General features: G+C 44.6%; 1 protein-coding gene across 1 annotated transcript; it reads left to right on the forward strand.

Moving 5' to 3' along the window:
• The first annotated feature begins 6,122 nt into the window (after nt 1–6,122).
• On the forward strand, nt 6,123–9,812 carry LOC123451158. Its single transcript, XM_045128168.1, has 4 exons — nt 6,123–6,728; nt 8,269–8,568; nt 8,675–8,766; nt 9,204–9,812. The coding sequence occupies exons 1-4, from the start codon at nt 6,258–6,260 to the stop codon at nt 9,739–9,741; spliced, it is 1,401 nt and encodes a 466-aa protein (XP_044984103.1). The 5' UTR covers nt 6,123–6,257; the 3' UTR covers nt 9,742–9,812.
• The last annotated feature ends 14,542 nt before the right edge of the window (nt 9,813–24,354 follow it).

Genomic DNA, 24,354 nt, shown 5'->3' on the forward strand with positions numbered 1-24,354 from the left:
ACATTATGATTGCTTTACAAAGTGTTCTCCCACACATTTTTCTAAGTCGTGACATAAGGCATTACGAGTGAGTATCTACTGACTTCATCAGATTATACTTCCTAGTGCTGCGAGATCTACTCCATTTCGGAGATTATCTTCAAGGTGTCATATTTAGCAATTTGAGATTCACACTAATGGTTTCAAGATAATTTCTTGAAATACCCATTGATTTTGCTAAGTTCATTACAACATCAACCATGTGGTCTTTAATTTACTAACCGTAAATTGATTATCTCAAGGTTACCCATAGCGGTAAAATATGGCTATAGAATTTGAGGCACTCGCCCTCAATGGCCACCAGTGCCCTATCTGGGCCATGGACATCATGATCGCTCTTGCCTCGTGGGATAAAGTGTGCAATCCAGGATTCACTTCTGGTCAGGATCACACCGCTAAGAGAAAAATAGTGTCTTATATATCATAAGGCATTAGATTCAGATATTAGCATTTGATTATTCTGTATTAGCAATTCCTGGGATACAATGAACTCAAGGGCAAAGGTTTGAAGCTCACTTCAACCTTCACCCCGACATCACAGTGATGACGGGAACCCATGGACACGAAGAACGTGATGATTGAATATGCCTCTACCGACATGTTTGGAGACTATGAATAATCTCTCAATCTCTTGAGTGATCAATATTTATTTATGTCTATTTATGATGTTGTATCAACAACATAAGTATTGTTGTCATCATATATTGTATATCACAATATATTGTATCGACATCTTGGTACAAATACATTTATATGTGTTATATATATCTGACAGTGATTTTCATATTGAGAATCTCCATGTCTATATATAGATTTCTACGGGAGTTAATCCAATGAAAGATGATATGTGCCTTGTGGACATATGCACCATAAACTCTATACTTGGGTAAGTCCAATGTTTCCACTATCGTTGAGAGAAAGGAGATATTTTAAAATCGCTAGACGCGATGAGGTATTTGTTGGCTCATCTCGAGTCATATTTACTATCCCTCTAGGTACTCGAGTAATGTGAGGATGCTTTATTTCTCCTGGTTTAACTCATACCCTACTAAACTATAGAGATTTTCGTCAAAATAGTTTCCATAGTGAAACTTATGATGACAACAAAGAGGACTAACTTCTCTTTACCATATGCAACGGATATGGCAAGCACATTTTCTATGTATCATCTGGATCGTACTACACATACGACACAACCCATAGCACATGTTGCACATGAGATAGTTTTACAGAGTGTCTTGTACATGACAAACTTGACATTCTCGCCTTGATCACCGTGACATTGGGTTGAAAGCGAAACTATCAACAATTTCAATAGTTTATGATTATTATGATGCTAAATTCTAACAGTATTTGGATTTTGTGTGCATTACATGTGACACACGGAAGCTAATTTTAAGGCTTGTGCACCTTCAAGTCTACGCTGAACCACTCAGACTCCTTGAATGCATCAAGTCAAGGTAAGTGGCTCTTCCCATCCATTGACTAGACCATTCAGGTATTCCATGGTTCTATTAGCAATATCTGTACGATTGTCTCAAGTGTGATTTATCCACATGAAACCATCGGCTCATTATCCCGACATCGATTTCAAGCAAATCGAATGGATAACATTGCAAAATTCTCCTTGAGTGCCTTTTCTATGGCCTTTGGATTGAAGTTTAGCAATTTATCCTAATGGCTAGACTCAAAATGGTTTGGTAGAATCCATTATCCAAAGAATTAAGCTCATTGCATTATTTTTACTTTGGAATTGCAACTTACCAACTTTACGTTGGAGTCATGCAGTTTACACGCTCATGACATAACTGCATAATATTATTCCCCTGAATCTTTGATATGTGGAAATCTATCAAGTATTTCCCATCTGCGGTAATTCGGTTGCATACCTATATCACCACCCGACATACATCATTGGCCCCTCACCATATAGTTGGGATCTATGTGAGGAATAATTGTATTTCCGTCAATACCTCAAGCCCCTCACATGGGGCGTTATTCAAGGCCAGTATGCTGATTCAATGAGGAATATTTCCAGGCATTAGGGGGAGAATTCAAGTACCATAAAGAATGCCAGGAAATTAGTGGAATGTTCAACACATTTCTGCCTCAAATCCACGTACTCAAAGATCTGAACCATGCGTTCAAAAGATTTGCAGCACATTGCAAATAACCTGCCAGATTCATTTACTGACTATAAAGGTGTCACCCAATCCTACAATCCTGTAAAAGTACGCGTGAAAGAGTGGAAGTACCAACAAAAACCAGTCCACTCCCCGTTCGATGCAACAGGGGGAGTTGTATGGCAAAAGTACATTAGGATTCAGCTTCTTGCAAGCAAGGATATCAAGGCCTATGAATCAGTAAATGCAAGTCAACTTTCCGTTGACAGACACCTAATGGGTAGCATACCCAGTGGATGGGAAACCTCCACCAACCCAGGTCATAGTGCACACAATGACCGGGACATCGAAATACCCGTCTCAATCGCATTGGGAAATCGTGAGGAGTCACCATGGGTAACGATATTTCCATCAACTATATATTGATATATAGATTCTGGAGAAACATATAACCAGAAGTCTACAATTGTCGACATACATTTTTCAACTAGATTGCAAAACATTTCACATGATTTGGATCCAAAGACCATGGCCATGGCATAGTGTGAACAACACTAGGACTGAACTCAAGCAAAGAATACAATCTAGGCAGAAATAATATTGCTAAATAATGGAAAGGTATTCATAAGCAATACCTACACCAGTTTTCTTCTGGAAACAGAATTGAGAACAACAAGGTGGTGAAACATAGAGCAAGTATTGTAGCACAAGGGTTCACGCAGATACCCAACTATTCTCCAGAGGTGGAATCTCTTTCCGTTAAATTATACCATTGGCAGTGCAAAATCATCTATCTCTGCAGTTGATAGATGTAGTGATCACATATCCATGTGGATCACTAGATTCAGACATATATGATTGATTCCTGAAGGAATCTCACTTCTGAATCGAAATGCAACATATCCATGTGGATCACTAGATTCAGACATATATGATTGATTCCTGATGGAATCTCACTTCTGAATCGAAATGCAAAATGCAACATATATGTGCAAAAATCAGTAAGTCATCATACGACTTATTCTTGTAGGTACATATGGTACAACCGATGTAGTGAGTTCCTTATGCACAAGGATTACTCCTACAATTATGATTATCCATGTTTGTGTGTCTACAATGACGACACATGTAATCATCTAAATGACGGAGTTTAAAATGAAGGATTTGGGTAAATCAAAATACCGCTCGTTACTACACTTGAGCACCTTCATTCATACATTATGGTATACTATGTTGTCTATATCCAAAATATATTGGAGAACTTCATTGTGGACAAATCTTATCCATCCATAACTCTCATGGTAGTTCATTCTCTAGACGTAGGGAAAGATCTATTTAGACCAAGAGATGATGGAAATGACATATTGGGACTCAATGTTCCATAATGCCATTGGATCCACCAAACACAATTGGTTGGGAAGAATATCTTTCGATATCTCCAAGGCATCAAACATCTTGTCCTCGGTTTTCAGTTTCACAAAAATGTGAGCACCGATATTATTGGATACATCGATCTGATCCCCACTATGTCAGATCGTAGACAAGCTTAGTGTTCATACTAGCTGTGGTAGCTCTCTCACGAAGAGTCTTCGAAACAGATCTCATGGCTACATCCACCAACCATTATCTCAAAGATAATGTTGCTTGTGTTGCCCGGATGCAAACAGGTTACGTAATAAGCAACATCGCTATATTGCATTTCTTGCAAATCAAATCATGTGACTGATTTGGTCACGGAATCTCTACCAACTTTTACATTCCACAAACATGTTCATGGAATTGGTATGTGACGACCGGCTTCGAAATTTGCAAGAATCAGGGGGAGTATCTTCCTAAATTGTTCCTGTTCAATGCATCATGTTATACTCTTTTTCCCTCCATGAGTTACTATATAGGTTTTCATGAAGGTTTTTAATGAGGTCATATCAATACAAGATCATATGTCATACTTTTAGTTTTCCCCATCGGGGTTTTTAGGAAAGTATATACGACATATTTATTGACCTCTTAATTCTATGAGTTTTCTCGTATTGAGTTAAAAGAGGCAATGACCATTATATGTTGCATCATTTTTCTCCTTATTTTTTCCAGGGTTTTGAAGGAGTTTTAGCAACATATCAAACACATATATCCTCATTTTTTCCATAGGGTTTTTGGAGGAGCTTTTCAAGATGATGATGCTTACACTAACAAGCATAGATTAGGGGGAGTGTTAGGATTTAACTAATCCTATTAATCCATGCTTAAGGAATAGATGGCAGTTTCCATATGGAAACCGACGTCGGTTCCTGACGTCGGTTCCTGGTGCCTTCTCGAACAGACACCTTTTCACTTCGTGTCTTTTGTAACTCTATATATAGATGTACCCATCATCAATAAAGATTAACTTGATTCATTTGTTGTCTCTCAACTTCTCTCTCGATCTTTATTTCAACAAATCCATCTTCTTTTGCTCCGGCCTCTAATTATTAGAGAGATTCTACAATTTCTTGAAGAGTTGACTAAAGATCTATTTGGGAGTTCATTCAAGTAACTTTACTCTGTCTGTTACTCTTGGAGTGTGTGCGTCTCTTCTAGGCCGTTAGGAGTCATTGAGAGCCTTGAGTGTGTGAATGAATCACGAGTCCTTACAAGGCCCTAGTGATCACATTCCTCATGAAGATCATCCTAGAGTAAGCCTTAGAGCATCTCGAACAGGTGCCTAAAAAACGGTCCACGCATTAAAAATCCGTTTTGTAGACGCCGCGCAGCTCCAGCAGAGGCTGTAAAATACTACACACGTTTAAAAGTTTTGGGCATGCACTAAAAAGCGCTATCGCGTGCAGCAAATTTGGGGCGCCGGATCGTGCTTCACAATTTACACTGTGTGTTTTTTTGGGCGCGCGTTCTTAGACGTCTATAAAGGCAATGTTGATCCCGACGCATTAAAAGTGCTACAATGACATGCTATGACTTCTATTGCGCGTGAAATTTTTATGGGGTTGTTGGAGATGACTCGTGTTTGTGATTTTGTTGCACAAGTTTGAAAAATTTTGTTGCATATATTGACTTTTGATGCAAATTTTTATTTTGTAGCATCAACCTGGAAACATCTTCCTAATCTTGATTCATTGTCGAATCAGGTTGTCACGTGTGTTATATATATTTTAATTTCTTACGGTTGCAGCATGTAATATTTTATGTTAAAGAAATGATAATTTGTTATTGCTGCACATATGTAACATTTCTGTCGCATATGTATGGATTTCTGTTGCATAATATTTTACTTATTCAGTAATTCTACACCAACGTACCCATCTACATAAACTTACTTAAACTTCCTAATCTAATTCTCTTTCCCCCCTATTTTCAGAGGGGTGGGGCCAGGCTATTTTTTCTTCCAATCAAGTCACCCCAAACCAGTTTTCAGCGTAGCTTTACGTAGATTAATTACGTAGGTGTAGCAAAGCCCTGATATTTTGGGTTTAGTTTTTGCCCACAGATTTGGTGTTGAATTTTGCGGGATCACCCAAGGCGTCACTTGGAATCTGTGTATTTTAATAGAATAATGCTACACCTACAAAGGCTTACGTAAAGATTTTACGTACAAACTGATGTGTAAGATTGTGTTTGGTAATTGAGGGATGAGGGGCCCCACCCTCACTGAAAATCAGGGGGGAGAGAAGAGTTAGTTTGGAAGGTTAAGTAAACCTTTGTAAGTTTTTGTATGTCTAGCATTATTGATTTTAATAAATCCGTATTTATTTTACAGGTGTATTTTACTGGATGTGCATGATTTTCAGCAAAGAATGAAAACAACGGATCATGGTCTGTATATTTTACAGGTGTAAAACTGTTGGAAACGATAATCCAATCAAGGCCCAAGTGATCGCCGGCTTTGAATAACTTTGATTAACGATGACCATACATGTCAGTTGCTGTCTTACTGATAACGCTAGCTAGCCCGCTTGCTACACAAACATCGCTACAAATACTGCCGGCGGATCACTGGCTCCGGCCGGCGCCCACCGAGGTCTAATCAAGTTACCAAGAAGCTACCCATCATCTACCTCCAAGAAACGAGAGCCACCATACCACCATACGTAGCAAATTTCCATGGAGAAACCTAAGAGGCCAACCCAGGCATCACACAGACGATTCGAGTCGGTGGACGTGAAGAGGTCGTCTTCCTCGCTCAACATGTCCACGTCTTCCCTCAGGAGCATCAACGAGGAGGACAGGGGGGCCGCCGCCGCCCACACGGGCAGGAGGCCCACCGTCGTGAGGTTTGCTCCCACCCCCACACCTCCACGACCGTCGTCGTCGTCGGGGACGAGGAGGGGCTCGCATTTGGCGCCACAGCAGGCTCCCAAGGGAAGGCCGGCAACTGCTGCAACTGCACGCCCGGCTTCGCCTTCCGGACCGAGGCCGGCCAGGTCGTTGCCTGCGGAGTCTGGACCGAAGGCGACGAGGAGGAGCTGGGGGTGCACGGGGAGCGCGGGCGATCAGAAGGAGAGGGTGACCGGTGATGTGATCAGCGGGGGAAGGAGCAAGGGGACGATGGCGACGCCGGCACGGAGTTCCTCGGTGAGTTCGGCTGAAAATGCAGAGCGTTGAGTCACATAATTGCAGTTTCATAGATGCAAGCACAACACTCGTCACAGTCATCAGTGATCACTGATCAGTTCAATTTTTTGGTAGAAATTTGTGCGTGTGTGCAAGTTTTCTCCACATTTCCATCACTGTTCAATTAACATTTCAAAAATATAAGTATCTAATCCTTCATTTCTGAAAGAAAATCCTGTCCACCTCTGCCCTCTTTCTTCCAGAGAAAGGAGAACTTCTGTTAGTGTCACAACATGAGAATTTTGAGAATATTTTGTGAACTTAGAAGGCACTACAGTCTATTGTCTTGTAAGACCAGAAGGAAAGGGAGACCGCTGATGTCTTCGTCTCATTCACATGTACTCAGTTCGACTGAAAATGAAGAGCTTTGAGTCGCATAATTGTAGTTTCATATTTGCAACCACAACACTCGCCAGTCATCAGCGATCAGTTCAATTCTGACAAGTTATATTCATTTGCACTTTAGAACACAAATACAGTACTATCTTTGTTGCCAGATTTGTAAAAAATGATGATGTCCTAGGTGAAAGTGCTTGTAGTTGTACTGCCTCTGTTCGGAAACAGGAGACATCCCAAAAAGCGTGTAGTTTTTTCATCTGATGAGGCGAAAATAGTATCATTATAATTGCTCTAACTTCTTTTCCATAACATCGTAGTTTTATACGAATATTTTGTCCGTATATTCGTGCAAAATGTAGGGACAAAATTATATATTTGAGATTGTCCAAACTTTAAAACACCATCTATTTAGAAATGGAGGGGTTGCATTTTCTTCGATAGTTTTCTTCCACCAGTGATAACTTGTAAAACAGTACTACTTTTTTAGAAATAGTGCTATTTTTTCTGAGCCAGGGAAATAGTACTATAATTATTGTTAATTTCACATCAAGCATTCCCTTTCTCCATGACAAGGTAGCACCGGTTGGTCTGCGGTGAGTGGTGACGCATGTAACTTTTCTTGTGATGGACATCACAACTATTTTTCCTAACCACGGCAGTCACTAGGCTTCTAATGGCAGGTTGTTAGTATGATTACTATAATCGAGTGATTCACCTTTTGTTGATTGAGAGCTCGTCTTTGAGTGAAACATAAACTGAATTAGGTGCACCTAATAAGATTCATGGTTGTGTGCCAAATCTCTGCCTTTTCATATGGTCGTTTGGCTACAACCGCCAATTTGTCTCTTCTCGCTTCACTAGTCAGTGAATCATCTTTTGCAATTTGCATGCTACTGTGGCTGTCAGAAAATAGAGCGAATCAAGTTCAAACAGAAGTTCAGAAAGGAAAACAGAGCTAATCTGAGGGTAGCAACTCCTCCGTGTTAAATACCGAAAAACATCATAATATTCTTTTGGACCTGCAGATTTTTTTTCAATTGAAGAGCCCTGTGTTCTAGTACTAGTGAGACACGATCGTGTTAAAAAGCGACAATTGCTACGTACATTGTTGATCAAAATGACAGCTGAAATAGCATTTTGATGTACCTGCTAATGCACTCAGGTTCCAAGAAGCAGAAAGCCGGCAGAGGAGAAACCACTGCAGAAAAGGGAGAGCAAGACCAATATCATCTCCAGGACTAAGCAAAGGCCCACTCCATCTCCCAAACCAGACGTTCTCCACAAGCCCGGCGCGCAGAGAAGTCCCAGCATCGCAGCCAAGACGAGCGAGAAGCGACCTCACACTCCTGGCGGTGCGTCGCCGGACAACATGGTCAAGGTTTCTCCTCCCCGTTCGACATCGGCGACGACGATGGGCACCTCATGGGAGTCGCTTCCACCGGCCCTCCAGACTCTCGGATCGGTACATTTCGTTCAGAAACTCCTGTTTGGATGCGTCAGGATTGTGCTGCTTTGAGTTGCAAAACTTTGACTGGTTTTCATAAAATGGTGTTGTACATGGCATGTAGGGGGTCATGAGTTATAGGGATGCTGCCGAGATGGCTGCTGTGGAGGCCATGCAGGAAGCTTCTGCTGCAGAGATTGTGCTCAGATGTCTCAGGTGAGCTGCTCTTCAGTCTTCAGGACATGTACTACTCCCTCCGTTTCAAAATAAATGTCTCAACTTTATACTAGCTCTAATACAAAATTATACTAAGATTAAGACATTTATTTTGAGACGGAAGGAGTACTAGTTTTCAAAATATTTCAGTACGTACCAAATTAACGAAAAAAATGAAATTTCGGTGAAATTACACTGACAGTGAAAAACCATAATATGATAACAAAAATGCTAGACCTATAAAAACTTACAAAGGTTTACTTAACCTTCCAAACTAACTCTTCTCTCCCCCTGATTTTCAGTGAGGGTGGGGGCCCCTCATCCCTTAATTACCAATCACAATCTTACACATCAGTTTGTACGTAAAATCTTTACGTAAGTCTTTGTAGGTGTAGCATTATGATAACGAACTGACCCATCAGGTTTGCTTTACACAGCGCCTTCGCAGATTTGGCCGCCACCGCCGGCAAGCAGTCGCCGCAGCAGACCGTCGACGAGTTCCTCGCGCTCCAAGCCGCGATCGCCCGCTCCACGGCCGCTCTTAGCAACCAGCAACGGAGAGGCCACGCCGGCGAGTGGCTGCACGCGGCGGTCACTGCCGACCTGGCGCCTTTCTCCCTCTACACCGCCCCGTCGTCGTCCAGGAAGCGCGGCACCGAGTCGCCTGCCGTCTCCGGCTCGCCGAGGCCGGTGGCCGCCGCGGAGGAGGCCGCCACCTGGCTGGAGACCGCGGGGAGGGAGCTCGGGGAGGAGATGTGCGCGTGGTTCGTCGGGCACGTGGACCGGCTGCTCGAAGCCGACGTGGCCGGGACGCTGGGGCAGCTCAAGAGGGTCAACGACTGGCTGGACGACGTCGGGCCGCGGACGGCGGCCGTCGAGCGGCTCAAGGAGAAGATCTTCGGGTACCTGCTGGATCACGTCGAGTCGGCGGTGGTCGCGTTAAACGGCGGCGTTGCTACCAACCGGAGAAAATAGACCAGTGTATATGCTGTGCCGGAGTAGAGCTAAAATGTAACTTTGTGAATTCGATTTATGATCCACTTATACTAAAAGACGTTATTACACTTAAGTAGTTACCACCTCATCGATATAAAAATTGCCATGAATTCTCCTCATCTGAACCACGACAAGAATTATGAAACAGAGAGATGCTGAAACGAGCCGGACTCTACTGAAAGAACCGGCATTAGATAAGATATTGTGCAAGGCAATGAGTTTTTTTTAGGACGCAAGGAGATGAAGTTGACTACTCCATCCGTTCCTAAATATAAGACCTTTTAGCCATTTCACTAAAAGACTACATACAAAGCAAAATGAATGAATTTACACTTTAAAATATGTCTATATACATCCGTATGCAGTTTATAGTATAATATCTAAAATGTCTTGTATTTAGGAACGGAGGGAGTATTAACAAGGAGTCTTTTTTTGTTTCTCCTCCCTCTCCCCTTCTCATCAACATCAACAAAAATTCTGTATGATGAGATAGAACTCTCGCGCTCCTATGGGTGGCACGGGTGAATGGTAGTCACCACCGCCACCCGATCTCTTCCTTTTTCTCTGCCCTCCTCGCCGTCACGGGAAGAAGCCGGTGAGCAGTGCCCGCTCGGTGGACGATGGCGGCGGGTATCAATCATCACAAGGCACATTCAGTGCTACCCGTGGTGGCGTGACTCGACAACGAGTTACCGACGATGGGTTGTTGGGGCATGGTGGATGGTGTTTCTCTTCTCTCTAAACTGGGAGTAGGGCAAAGTGACGGAGTCAATTGTAAAAAACCATCACATTTGTGGCTAGGTTTATAGAAAACTGCCAACTCGTTAATCTGTTGCAGAAAACATCGGGAAATCTCCTAAGTCATTGCTAAAAGCACTGATCAACCGTTTAGGCTCGTTTGACCTTTTTTCCGACAGGTAGGCCCGGAAAATGCCGACGTGACATAATGATTGGACAGACGGCGCCGTTTGGATGAATTGCAAGAAACTACAGCGTTTGCGGCTTGGTTTGTAGAAAACCACCTACTTGTTAAGCGGTTGCAAAAAACACCATGTTAGCAGTAAACTTGTTGCAAAAAGTACTGATAGGGTGATTTAGTAGGTTTAATCACTTTCTGACAAGTGGGACCGAATTGTAAGGATATGAATAGGCCAAAAAATAGCACACACACCCCTACATCTTTAAAAGACGCAACCAGACCCCGGTGTGCATAACTGTGGCGCATTGGTCCCGCCGTCCGGTACGAACGGCGACATCCTCGGTGGCGGCGACGGCGACGGTGAGAATAGACTCGACGGCTGATGGGGATATGTACCTAGGGTAGGGTCACAAGCCTGACCTAAATGTCCTACCTGAGGGTACCTCATTATTAGCTGGAGGGTCACAAAGAAGATTTCGACTGGATGGCCATGGCACCTAAAAAGTCACTCGGTACGAAGACACTCGGAAGATACTTTCCTTCACTTGACAACCAACTTTCACTCGGAAGATACCAGTCGACACAGAAGACCAGAAGCCACCTCCAGGAGGCCAACGGGCAGACGTTCAACTAATATTCATGAATAGCATTAATTACATATGTATGTTATTAGTAACGTACACCTTTAAACCTCATTGATCAGACCCTTAGATGTTGAGGCCTTGATGAGGGGCAGCGCACTCTATATAAGCCACCCCTCCCCTCTGGCACAAGGGTTCGCACCCCGTATAACACACATTCCACACTGCAAGAGCTCCCGAGCACTGAGAGGTAGGGCTATTACCTCTACGAGAGGGGCCTGAACTCATACATCTTGCGTACAAGCTTGCCGTAGCCAGGACTCTACCCTCTCCATTCGTACCCTACTCCTCTACTGCCAGGTTTATTCCCACGATAGTTGGCGCCCACCGTGGGCAGGCGTCTAAGCGACTTCTGGCAAGTTTGCAGTTTTCACTCTCCGTCATGTCTTTCGGGTGCGATTCGTTCATGGGCGGCGAGATCCGTTTCGGTGCGCTCATCTTCGTCGCCGATGACTCGGCATGGCTTCAGGAAGCGCCACTCGACATCGAGGCGCTCCCGATCCGTGGAGCGACGCACTTCCATGTAAGCTCCTTCAGCGTACTCCTTCGACAGCCGTCGACTCTGTTGTCGACCGTTCACTCCGCTCTTCTTCGTCACAAGCGATCCGGTGGCTCACGACTCCAGCGATGGGTGAAGCATGCGGTGGCTCGCTAGGAATCATCTCCGTCGACTCCGCAGGTCGCTGCCATCGAGCATGTTGTACCTCTTCGGGACCCGATCCACTCAGCATCAGATCAGTCTGATGTTCCTTCTGAGTGCGAGAGCTGCAATCAAGTAGCGGAGGTCTTCATGGAGGGATCTGCGGAGAGCCCACCCGGGTTCGGTCGCGGCGAAGACGAGGTCGGTGAACCGTCGATTGGACACGTCCGTCGTCGTCCTCCAACTTCCAGTCGGCATCAACGACAACTTTTCTCGAGTGGTCGACAGGACAACATTGAGGTATATCGTACTCCGGTACTTAACGTTGCAGCCGCAGCTAAGATAGCAGATTGTATTCAACCATCAGATTCAGAGGCTGGTAGAGGCTTAGAGCAGATTCACACTTTGCTTCAAGCAGCGCAGCAACAGAATTCAGATGTACCGCAGTCGCTCAATAGATTACACAACAATTCACCCAGCACGCATACAGTCCGTTCAGTTTTCACTCCAGGGTCACCCCAGCGTCGCAGAGACGGGGGCTACCGAGAGAATCAACACAAAGACCAGGGTCGGAACCAGTTCCCTCCTCGTTATCACCGTGATGACCGCCATCGGGTGCATTCTCCTCCGCAAAGCGGTACGCATGTGTCTCGACACTACGATGACTGGCGCCCATTCGGTGATGAGAGGAATCTAGGATTTGATGCGAGAAATGTACTCGCGCAGAGAAGGATCGACCGGGGCAGAGCTCACAGAGATGGTTTTGACAGAGATCGTCTGAGTGGAAGTGGTACTGCAGTTTCTGGTCCCGAGTGCTTCAGCAGAGGAATCCGCTCTGCTGATATTCCCCCCAACTTTGGGTTGGCGGCTGGAATCAGCAAGTTCATAGGAGAATCGAAGCCTAAAACATGGCTTGATGACTATCGAGTGGCTGTGCAGATTGGCAGAGGCAATGACATCGTCGCCATGAAGCACTTGCCTCTGATGTTGGATGGTTCGGCCAGGGCGTGGATGAATCAGTTGGCTCCTTCTAGCATCTACTGCTGGGAGGACCTCGGCCAAGTGTTTATCAAGACATTCGAAGGCACATGCAAGCACCCAGCCGGTCTGTCTGAGTTGCAGCTTTGTGTACAGAAGTCAAACGAGTCATTGAGAGATTACATTCAGCGGTGGACCAGCCTTCATCACACGACGGAGAATGTTTCTGAGCACCAGGAAGTCTGTGCCTTCAAGGCCGGTGTCAGATACAGAGAGCCATACTTAAAGTTTGGCCGTACAAGCGACATGACCATGAGTAAGATGATGGAGATTGCTGCCCGATACGCCAACGGCGAAGAAGAAAACCGCATCCGCAGCGGTAAAGGGAAAACAGTCGAAAACGATGCCGGTGGAAATTCCAATCGAAAGCAAGGCTGATGGTTCCACTCCACCACAAGCAGCTGCCCTGGCGGCACAAGGAAAATTCAAAGGAAAGTCCAAAGGACCATTCCCCCCCAAGAAGTCCAAGGGTCAGTCGGATGTTTTGGATCAACCGTGTGTACTCCACACGAAGAAAGATGAAGAGGGCAATATGATATTGTCTAAGCACACCACTCGTTAATGCCGACTGCTGATCCAACAGTTTAAAGAGGATCAGTCGAGTGGAAAAGATCGTGAAAAGCAAAACAACAAAGAAAAAGATGATTTCCCTGAAGTCCAGGCAACTCTAATGATTTTTGCTGACGTAGAGAGCAAAAGTCGACTAAAGGTCATCAATAGAGAAGTCAACATGGCAGTACCCTCCACCCCCACATACCTCAAGTGATCGCAGACTCCCATAACGTTTGATTAGTCGGATCATCCATCTCTTGTCCCTACTCCAGGTCGACAGGCTTTGGTGGTCGATCTAGTTGTGGAGGGTGTTCGGCTTCATAAGGTCCTGATGGATGGAGGAAGCGAGCTGAATATACTATATGCAGAAACTCTCAAGGGAATGGGCATTCCGATGTCCCGACTCAATGAGAGCATCACGCAGTTTCATGGAGTCATCCCAGGAAAGAAGGCCAAGTCACTCGTCCAGATTGCATTGGATGTTGTTTTCGGCTCCGATAAGAACTTTCGCAAAGAGAAGCTGACGTTCGAGGTGGTGGACTTCCATAGTGCATGTCATGCCATTCTGGGTTGTCCCGCTTATGCTTGTTTCATGGCCCGACCATGTTACGTGTATTTGAAGATGAAGATGTCAGGGCCCAAAGGAGTCATTGATTGCAATCTCTGGCGATGGCTAGACGAATGCTGATGACAACAAACCTTCCCTTGCAACGGCACCAGAAGAATGCTGCTAGCACTCCCCGGCAACGAAACTAGAAGAATGTTGTTGATGGCCCACCAGCGCGTGGGTTCGCAGCAGTTTTCGAGGGTAGAGTATTCAGCCCAAATTTGTTGATCACCTATAGGAGGTGAGAGAATACTCTCGAGTATTAGCAGCTGAATTTGTTAGATTCAACCACACCTGAAAGATTAGTATCTGCAAGCACAGTAGTAACAACAAAGTAATATGATAACAACGGTGTCAGAAACGATCTGTTGACGGCAGACTATTCCTAACGATTGTATCAATGGCGCCAAGTTGCCTCGTTGACGGAAATTGTCAGTTCCCATCAACGATTAACAAATCAAGATTGTAGCAGGTAGCAGCAGTGTAACGAGCAATAGCAGCAGCAAGGAACAACAGTAGTGACAGCAGTAGCAAGTTGCAACAAGTAGCAAGCAACAGTAGTAGCAACAGTAGCAGCAGCAGCAGAGCAAAACAAGTAACAGCAGTCGCAACAGTAGCAGAGCAAAACAAGTAACAGCAGTAGAAACAGTAGCAGAGCAAAACAAGTAACAGCAGTAGCAACAGTAGTAGCAGCAGCAGCAGCAGAGAAAAACAAGTAACAACAGCAGTAGGACAAACTCGTAGGCAATGGGTCGGTGATTTGTTTGGATGATATTCATCATGCAACAGCTATAACACGGAGAGATATGTGGCTAGCTCCCATTCGTCAATGTGATGTAGGCATGCATTCCCTATGCCGTCATACGTGCTTAGGGAAAAGAACTTGCATGGCATCTAGTGTCCATCCCTCCCGTGGTAGCGGGGTCCAAAAGGAAACTACGGGATATTAAGGTTCTCCTTTTAATAAAGAATCGGACCAACGCATTAGCACTTGGTGAACACATGAACTCCTCAAACTATGGTCATCACCGGGAGTGGTTCCGGTTATTGTCACTCCGGGGTTGCCGGGTCATAACACATAGTAGGTAACTACAACTTGCAAGATCGGATCTAAAACACACATATATTGGTGACAACATAATAATTTCAGATCTGAAATCATGGCACTCGGGACCTAGTGACAAGCATTAAGCATGGCAAAGTAGTGGCAACATCAATCTGAGAACATAGTGGATACTAGGGATCAATCCCCATCAAAACTAACTCGATTACATGATAGATCTCATCCTACTCATCACTGCCCAGCGAGCCTACGAATAGATTACTCACGAACGACGAAGAGCTTCATGGAATTGGAGAGGGTAGAAGGTTGATGATGACGATGGTGACGATTTCCCCTCTCCGGAGCCCAAGACGGACTCCAGATCTGCCCTCCAGATGAAGAACAGGTGGTGGCGGCTCCTCCGTATCGCAAACGCGACGAAAACTTCTCTTTTTTTTCTGGGACGAAAGGGGACTTATAGAGCTGGAGTTGGGGGCGGCAGAGCAGTGTGGGCCCCACAAGCCTGCCCACCGCCACCAGGGGGGTGGTGGCGGAGCCAGGGCTTGTGGCCCACTAGCTCACCCCCTGAGGTGGAACTTGTCGCAGATATTTTTCTTATTTTCCAAAATTGCTCCCCGTAAATTTTCAGGATGTTTGGAGAACTTGGATTTCTGCACAAAAATAACACCAAGGCAATTCTGCTGAAAACATCGTCAGTCCAGGTTAGTTCCATTCGAATCATGCAAATTAGAGTCCAAAACAAGGGCAAAAGAGTTTGGAAAAGTAGATACGATGGAGACGTATCAACTCCCCCAAGCTTAAAAGCTTGCTTGTCCTCAAGCAACTCAGTTGACAAACTGAGAGAGAAAGAAAAACTTCGACAAACTCTGTTTGATCTTGTTGTTGCAACTATGTCTAACTCATAACCAGAATTTCAGCAAGATCACAAGTTAACCACATAAGCAAATGACACAAAAGTCTCATGGTAAACTAATATCAATGGCATAATCAGCTAACGAGCAAATAATAATGAGTTTCAAATACCAACAGTTCAATCAAAACAAGCATGAAGCAATACGAATAGGTGGTATCTCGCTAGCTCTTTCTGAGACCGCAAAACATAAATGCAGAGCACTTTCAAAGATCAAGGGCTGACTAAACATTGTAATTCATAGCAACGAAGATCCAGTCATAGTCATACTCAATATCAATCAAAAGCAAAGCATAAAAATGACAGAGGTGCTCTCTAATTGGTGCTTATATAAGAGGAGGATGAATCGACAGGAAAATAAATAGACAGGCCCTTCGCAGAGGGAAGCATTGATTTGCAGAGGTGCCATGACTCAAGCTTTGAAAACAGAGATAATAATTTTGGGTGGCATGCTTTCATTGTCAACGCAATGACCAAGAGTTTTCAATATCTTCCATGCTACTCATGCTATAGGCGGTTCCCAAATAGAAAAGTAAAGTTTTAACTCCCCCACCACCAATCAATCACATTCCATGGCTAGCCAAATCCTCGGGTACCGTCCATACTAACATCAATCCGAGGGGAGTCTTGTTTTACAGTTATGTTTTCGATTTAAGCGTGGAACTGGGCATTCCAATTACCGGCCCCTTTCTCGTGAATGACTGTGAATAAACACATGTCGAGGATAACACTCCTAGCATGGAAGATACCAATAGCCCTCTATCACCACATGAGCGGTTCGGGCATGCAAAACAGATTATTTCTTGAAGGTTTAGAGAATGGCACATGCAAATTTACTTGGAACGGCAAGTAGATACCGCAAATAGGTAGGTATGGTGGACTCTCATGGAAAAACTTTTGGGTTTATGGAAGTGGATACACAAGCAGTATTCCGCTTAGTACAAGTAAAGGCTAGCAAAAGACTGGGAAGCGACCAACTAGAGACCGACAACAGTCATCAAGATGCCATGAGTTTGACTAACATTGAATGCAAGCATGAACAGGATATAAATCACCATGAACACGAACATCATAGAGGCTATGTTGATTTTGTTTCAACTACATGCATGAACATGCGCCAAGTCAAGCCACTTGAAACATTCAAAGGAGAATACCATCCTATCATACTACATCATAGTCATCTCAAAATCTATGGTGGCATTCAAGACAAACCATTATAAGCTCTTATAAATAAGCATGGCACCAGAAACTATGATCTCTAAGTTGTCATTGCAAACATGGTTCTCTCACAACAAAGCTAAATCTGGGTCGACAAGCTAGTTATATTTACAAAAGCAAAATAGATAGAGTTCATACCAGCTTTTCAGTCTCAGTCACTTCATCATATATCATCATTGTTGCCTTTCATTTGCATGGTCGAACGATGTGAACAATAATAAGCGCATTGGACTAAGCTGAATCTGCAGGCAAACACAAAGGAGAAGACAAAGTAATATGGCTCTTTGAAAGCTAAACAGGTAAGCATGCAAGAACCAATAAACATTGTAACCAATATCTTCTACCTTGACACAAAGAAAAAGAAAACTATTTACACGGGAAAGCTCCCAACAAGCAAAAGAAGAAAGAAAAATCTTTTTGGGTTTTCTCAAAAGGACACAAAACAAGAAAACAAGGAAACGAAAAGAAACTAGCATGGATAATACAGTGGCAAAGTGTAAACACCGGCTAATAAAATGAAAGCATAAGCATGAATGTAAAGTCGGTGAGAACACGTACTCCCCCAAGCTTAGGCTTTTGGACTAGCTTGGTCTACTCCCAAGGTGGGAAATAACCAGCTCCGGGATACTCTGGAGCAGACTGTGGATGCCACTGCTGTGTGAGCTCCTCTGGCTCCCACTGATAAACTGGCGTCTGGTACTCGACTGGCGGCTCGGGCACGGGCGCCTGTGGTTGGGACAAGCCCCAATATGCGTAGATGTCCGCGGGCATAATAGTGTACCTGCCTGCATGAACATCGAACAAAGAAGGAGCAGGCAAAGTAATAGTCTCTTGAGTACCCTGACTAAACACCAGGTTATAAATCATCTGTCTACTAGCATCTCTATCCAGAAAATCATGGCGAACCATGCTGTCATAATCTAGATATCTCTCCTTCCTCTCCCAGTCTAATGGGTATCTCAAAGTGTCTGGCAAGACGGGTAGCGTAGATACCTCCATAGACGACGCCCTTGGAACGGTTCAGGTTCAACCGTTGAGCTACTATAGCGCCCAAGCTATAAGTCTTATCATTATAAAGGCCTTCGTGCAAAACCGCAAGGTCTGGAGAACTAAGTGATCCAGCTTCCCCACGACCAATGAAACATTTTCCCACAAATAGTGAGAAGTACCGAAGCACAAGTAAATGTATGCTAGCAATTCTAGCGCGAGACACTCCTCTCTCCTCTCCAACAGCAATAGAACCAATGAAATCCTCCAAGTCCCGTGGACGAGGATCACGGATATCCCCAACATTAGGTAATTTGCATACATTGCAAAAGTCCTGCAGCGTCATGCACTGGGGGACATCGCAAATCATGAACTCAACCATGGGAGGATTCTTCCTCGGATAAAAGTTGAAGCTTTGAACGAAAATACTGGTGAGGAGGAGGTATTGTGTGTACTTATCTTGAACGAACGCAGTAAGACCTGCGTTCTCCACCAAGTAATAAAAGTCTTCATAAAGTCCAGCGGCGCGCAAAAATTCATCACTTGGCCACTCGCACGCTCGAACTTCTGTGACTCCAGGGACTACGTACTTGGGGTGGTTCTTCTCATCCTCCTTGGGGTTAAGGCTTGAAGAGCCTCTCAAGAACCTCCTCATCTTTTCCTTTTTCTAGCTGTGAAAAATTCTGAAATTTTGAGGGACTTCGAAAGAAAAGTGAATGAAGATTACCCAACTTGTAGCAACTACTCCTACTAGTGCCTAGAGACTGTATCATGTGCTAAAACTACTTGGGACCGGCTAAAATCAACATTTCTAGTTCAAGAACAGGGTCACCAAGGTAGCAAGAATACGCGAAGGATAAAGCACTAAAGGAAAAACTAATTGGACCAATGGAGGAGTCACTTACCAAGGAGTAATTTCCCCAAAACGGTTCGGAGAATGGTGCTTTGAGCAAGGAGACTGAAAATCACAGCCAAATGAGCAAGAACACGGGTTTGAGTTGCGAAACAATTTTTTCTGGAGGTGGAAGAAGAGGCTGGGAGCTAGAATGAGTGGAGGGGGTGCCTATGGGCCCCACAAGCTTGCACCCCGCCACCAGGGGTAGGTGGCGGTGGCAGGGCTTGTGGCCCACTGGTCTGGCCCCCAGGCCAGCTCTCAGGCCCAGAAATTTTCAAAAATTCCAGAAAAAATCATACTAAATTTTCAGGACCGTCGGAGAACTTTTATTTTCGAGGTATTTTTCTCCGGGACGCTAAAACAGAAAACAAGAAAAACTAAACTAATTCTATCATTTTTCTTCTAAGAAAAAGAAAAGGAAAACTCAAAACAGAGGTATGTGACTCTTTGATTCATCCGTTTCATGGTCATCGAAAGAAATCCGTCAATGGGATTGATCAAGTCCTCATGACAAAACCTTCTCGAATCTCAAGAGAGAACGGAGAATTTTCGAATAGCCACTAAGTCACCTCAATGGGGATATGTATCTCCCCAACAAGCAAATCGCACTTCATCTTGACACGAGGAATAGGGTATTCAAAGCTCCCAATAAGAATCGATGAAGTCTTTTCGACAGCATTGATGCAATGTACTGGATATCGTTTCTTCGGAAAGTGCACTATGTGCTTATTACCGTTGACATGGAAAGTGACATTGCCTTTGTTGCAATCTATAACAGCCCATGCAGTGTTTAAAAAGGGTCTTCCGAGGATGATAGCCATGGCATCGTCCTCGGGAATATCCAAGATAACAAAGTCTGTTAAGATGGTGGTATTAGCAACCACAACAGGCACATCCTCGCAAACGCCGATAGGGAAAGCAGTTGATTTGTCGGCCATCTGCAGAGAAATTTTAGTGGGTGTCTACTTATCCAACTCAAGTTTGCAATAAAGAGAGAGTGGCATACCACTAACACCTGCTCCAAGGTCACATAAGGCAGTTCTTACGTAGTTTCCTTTAATAGAGAAAGGTATAGTGGGCACTCCGGGATCACCAAGTTTCTTAGGAGTTCCACCTTTGAAAGTGTAATTGGCAAGCATGGTGGAGATCTCAAGATCTGGTATCTTCCATTTATTAGTCACGATATCTTTCATGTACTTGGCATACGGAGACATCTTGAGCATATCAGTTAACCGCATCTGCAGAAAGACGGGTCTTATCATCTCAACGAAGCACTCAAAATCCTCATCATCCTTTTTCTTGGATGGCTTAGGAGGAAAGGGCATAGGTGTCTGAACTCATGGCTCTCTTTCTTTACCATGCTTCCTATTAGTGAAGTCATTCTTGTCGTATCTCTTAGGTTGTGGATTATCAGGATTAACCGTAGGTTCAATCTCCACATCGTCATCATTGCTAGGTTGAGCATTATTATGAACATCACCGTCCATATTGTCACCAGGTTCATGTTCATTACCAGATTGTGTTTCTGCATCAGACGCAGAAATATCATTAGGTTCTTCAGGTGTGACATTATTTGGTGAACTGGCGTGTAGGTTTCTATCATCCTTCTTCTTCTCCTTAGGATGACTAGGTGTATCAGGCAAAGCAGTCTCAAGCATAGCATCTCTAGCAGTATCAGGCATAGTATCAAGCATAGTATCATCAAGCATAGTATCAAGCATAGCATCTCTAGCAGTATCAGGCATAGTATCAAGCATAGCATCTCTAGCAGTATCAGACATAGTATCAAGCATATCATCTCTAGCAGTAGTATCACAAGCATCATCAAGCAGAGGCGACATATCAAGATTTTTAGCAGGAGGTGATGTCGCAAACTTACTCATAACTGAAGGTGAATCAAGTGCAGAGCTAGATGGCAATTCCTTACCTCCCCTCGTAGTTGAGGGCAAAACTTTGGTCTTCGGATCCTTCAGATTCTTCATAGTGATCAGCAGATATAAATCCCAAGTGACTCAGACAATATAGCAATACCTCCCCGGCAACGGCGCTAGAAAAATGCTGATTGCAATCTCTGGCGATGGATAGACGTATGCTGATGACAACAAACCTTCCCTTGCAACGGCACCAGAAGAATGCTGCTAGCACTCCCCGGCAACGAAACTAGAAGAATGTTGTTGATGGCCCACCAGCGCGTGGGTTCACAGCAGTTTTCGAGGGTAGAGTATTCGACCCAAATTTGTTGATCGCCTATAGGAGGTGAAGAATACTCTCGAGTATTAGCAGCTGAATTTGTCAGATTCAACCACACCTGAAAGATTAGTATCCGCAAGCACAATAGTAACATCAAAGTAATATGATAACAACGGTGTCAGAAACGATCTGTTGACGGCAGACTATTCCTAACGATTGTATCAATGGCGCCAAGTTGCCTCGTTGACGGAAATTGTCAGTTCCCATCAACGATCAGCGAATCAAGATTGTAGCAGGTAGCAGCAGTGTAACGAACAATAACAGCGGCAAGGAACATCAGTAGTGACAGCAGTAGCAAGTAGCAAAAGTAGCAAGCGACACTAGTAGCAACAGTAGCAGAGCAAAACAAGTAACAACAGTAGCAACAGTAGTAGCAGCAGCAGCAGAGCAAAACAAGTAACAACAGCAGTAGGACAAACTCGTAGGCAATGGGTCGGTGATTTGTTTGGATGATATTCATCATGCAACAGCTATAACATGGAGAGATATGTGGCTAGCTCCCGTTCGTCAATGTGATGTAGGCATGCATTCCGTGTGCCGTCATACGTGCTTAGGGAAAAGAACTTGCATGACATTTAGTGTCCATCCCTCCCGTGGCAGCGGGGTCCAAAAGGAAACTACGGGATATTAAGGTTCTCCTTTTAATAAAGAACCGGACCAACGCATTAGCACTTGGTGAACACATGAACTCCTCAAACTATGGTCATCACCGGGAGTGGTTCCGGTTATTGTCACTCCGTGGTTGCCGGATCATAACACATAGTAGGTAACTACAACTTGCAAGATCGGATCTAAAACACACATATATTGGTGACAACAAAATAATTTCAGATCTGAAATCATGGCACTCGGGACCTAGTGACAAGCATTAAGCATGGCAAAGTAGTAGCAACATCAATCTCAGAACATAGTGGATACTAGGGATCAATCCCCATCGAAACTAACTCGACTACATGATAGATCTCATCCTACTCATCACCGCCCAGCGAGCCTACGAATAGATTACTCACGAACGACGAAGAGCTTCATGGAATTGGAGAGGGAAGAAGGTTGATGATGACGATGGCGACAATTTCCCCTCTCCGGAGCCCAAGACGGACTCCAGATCTGCCCTCCAGATTAAGAACAGGTGGTGGCGGCGCCTCCGTATCGCAAACGCGACGAAAAATTCTCTTTTTATTTTTTCTCGGACGAAAGGGGACTTATAGAGCTGGAGTTGGGGGCGGCAGAGCCGTGTGGGCCCCACAAGCCTGCCCACCGCCACCAGGGGAGTGGTGGCGGAGCCAGGGCTTATGGCCCGCTGGCCCACCCCCTGAGGTTGAACTTGGCACAGTTATTTTTCTTATTTTCCAAAACTGCTCCACGTAAATTTTCAGGACGTTTGGAGAACTTTGATTTGTGCACAAAAATAACACCAAGGCAATTCTGCTGAAAACAACATCAGTCCAGGTTAGTTCCATTCAAATGATGCAAATTAGAGTCCAAAACAAGGGCAAAAGAGTTTGGAAAAGTAGATACGATGGAGACGTATCGGTCATCACTGTCTCAGGCAATCGACAAAGAGCTTAAGAGTGCTTGAAACAAGGCTCTAAAATTGCTAATCAACATATGGTTGTGGTCGAACTGGAAGAATATCGAAAGAACGCCAATCCTGTTGACCTGATGCGCTCCAAGAAGCCTGCTTCTGAGTCTGTTTTTTCAGTCGGGACGCGAGGTCAAACCAGTGCACATCCACCCGACGGATCCCAATGCTGCTCCGACCAACATATCCACAACACTCGATAGTAAATAGAAAGTCAAGCTCATCCAGTTCCTCCGTGGGAACTGGGACATATTTGCATGGAAGCCTGCTGACAAGCCGTGTGTACCTAAGGAGTTGGCTGAGCACCGCTTGAGAGTGGATCCGAAGGCAAGGCCTATCAAGGAGCGTTTGCGACGGTCTCCAGCGGAGAAGGGAAAAGCAATCGGCGAAGATGTGGCGCAACTCTTGGAGGCCAAATTCATTCGCGAGGTCTACCACTACGAGTGGCTCGCGAATGTCGTCATGGTCCCCAAGAAGGACAAATCCCTTCGCATTTGTATCGACTTCAAGAACCTTAATAAGGTCTGCCCGAAAGACCACTCCTTGCTCCCCCGCATTGATCAAATTGTCGATTCAACTGTAGTGTGTGAGCATTTACCTTTTCTTGATGCTTATTCTGGCTACCATCAGATCCGTCTGTTTGGTCCAGACGAAATAAAAACGGCCTTCATCACCCCTTTTGGGTGTTTCTATTATATAACCATGCCTTTTGGTCTAAAGAATGCCGGTGCAACTTTCATGCATATGATCTAGAAGTGCCTACTCGACTAGATCAGTCGAAACGTTGAAGCATACATGGATGATATTGTGGTCAAGTCACGCAAAGGTTCCGACCTGTTGACTGACCTAGTAGAAACATTCGCTAATTCGAGGAAGTATGACATCAAGCTAAATCCAGCTAAGTGCACTTTCGGAGTCCGTGGCGGCAAGTTACTCGGTTTCCTTGTTTCCGAACGTGGGATCAATGTTAACCCCGAGAAGAATGGCGCCATCGTCCGGATGCAAGGCCCTATGTAGGTGCACGATGTACAGAAGCTCACAGGCTGTCTGGCAGCATTGAGTCGGTTCATCTCTTGTCTCGGTGAGAAGGCATTGCCTTTATATCGACTGATGAAAAAAATCAGATGTGTTCGAGTGGAATGACGAAGCAGAACCAACGTTTGTGGAGCTCAAAGCCCTGCTTTCCACCCAACCGGTGCTTGCTGCTCCGCACAGCAAAGAACCACTACTCTTATACATCGCAGCCACCAATCAGGTTGTCAGCATGGTTCTGACCGTCGAGAGAGAGGA

Source organism: Hordeum vulgare, chromosome 4H (assembly GCF_904849725.1).
Source record: "Hordeum vulgare subsp. vulgare chromosome 4H, MorexV3_pseudomolecules_assembly, whole genome shotgun sequence".
Lineage (NCBI taxonomy): Eukaryota > Viridiplantae > Streptophyta > Magnoliopsida > Poales > Poaceae > Hordeum > Hordeum vulgare.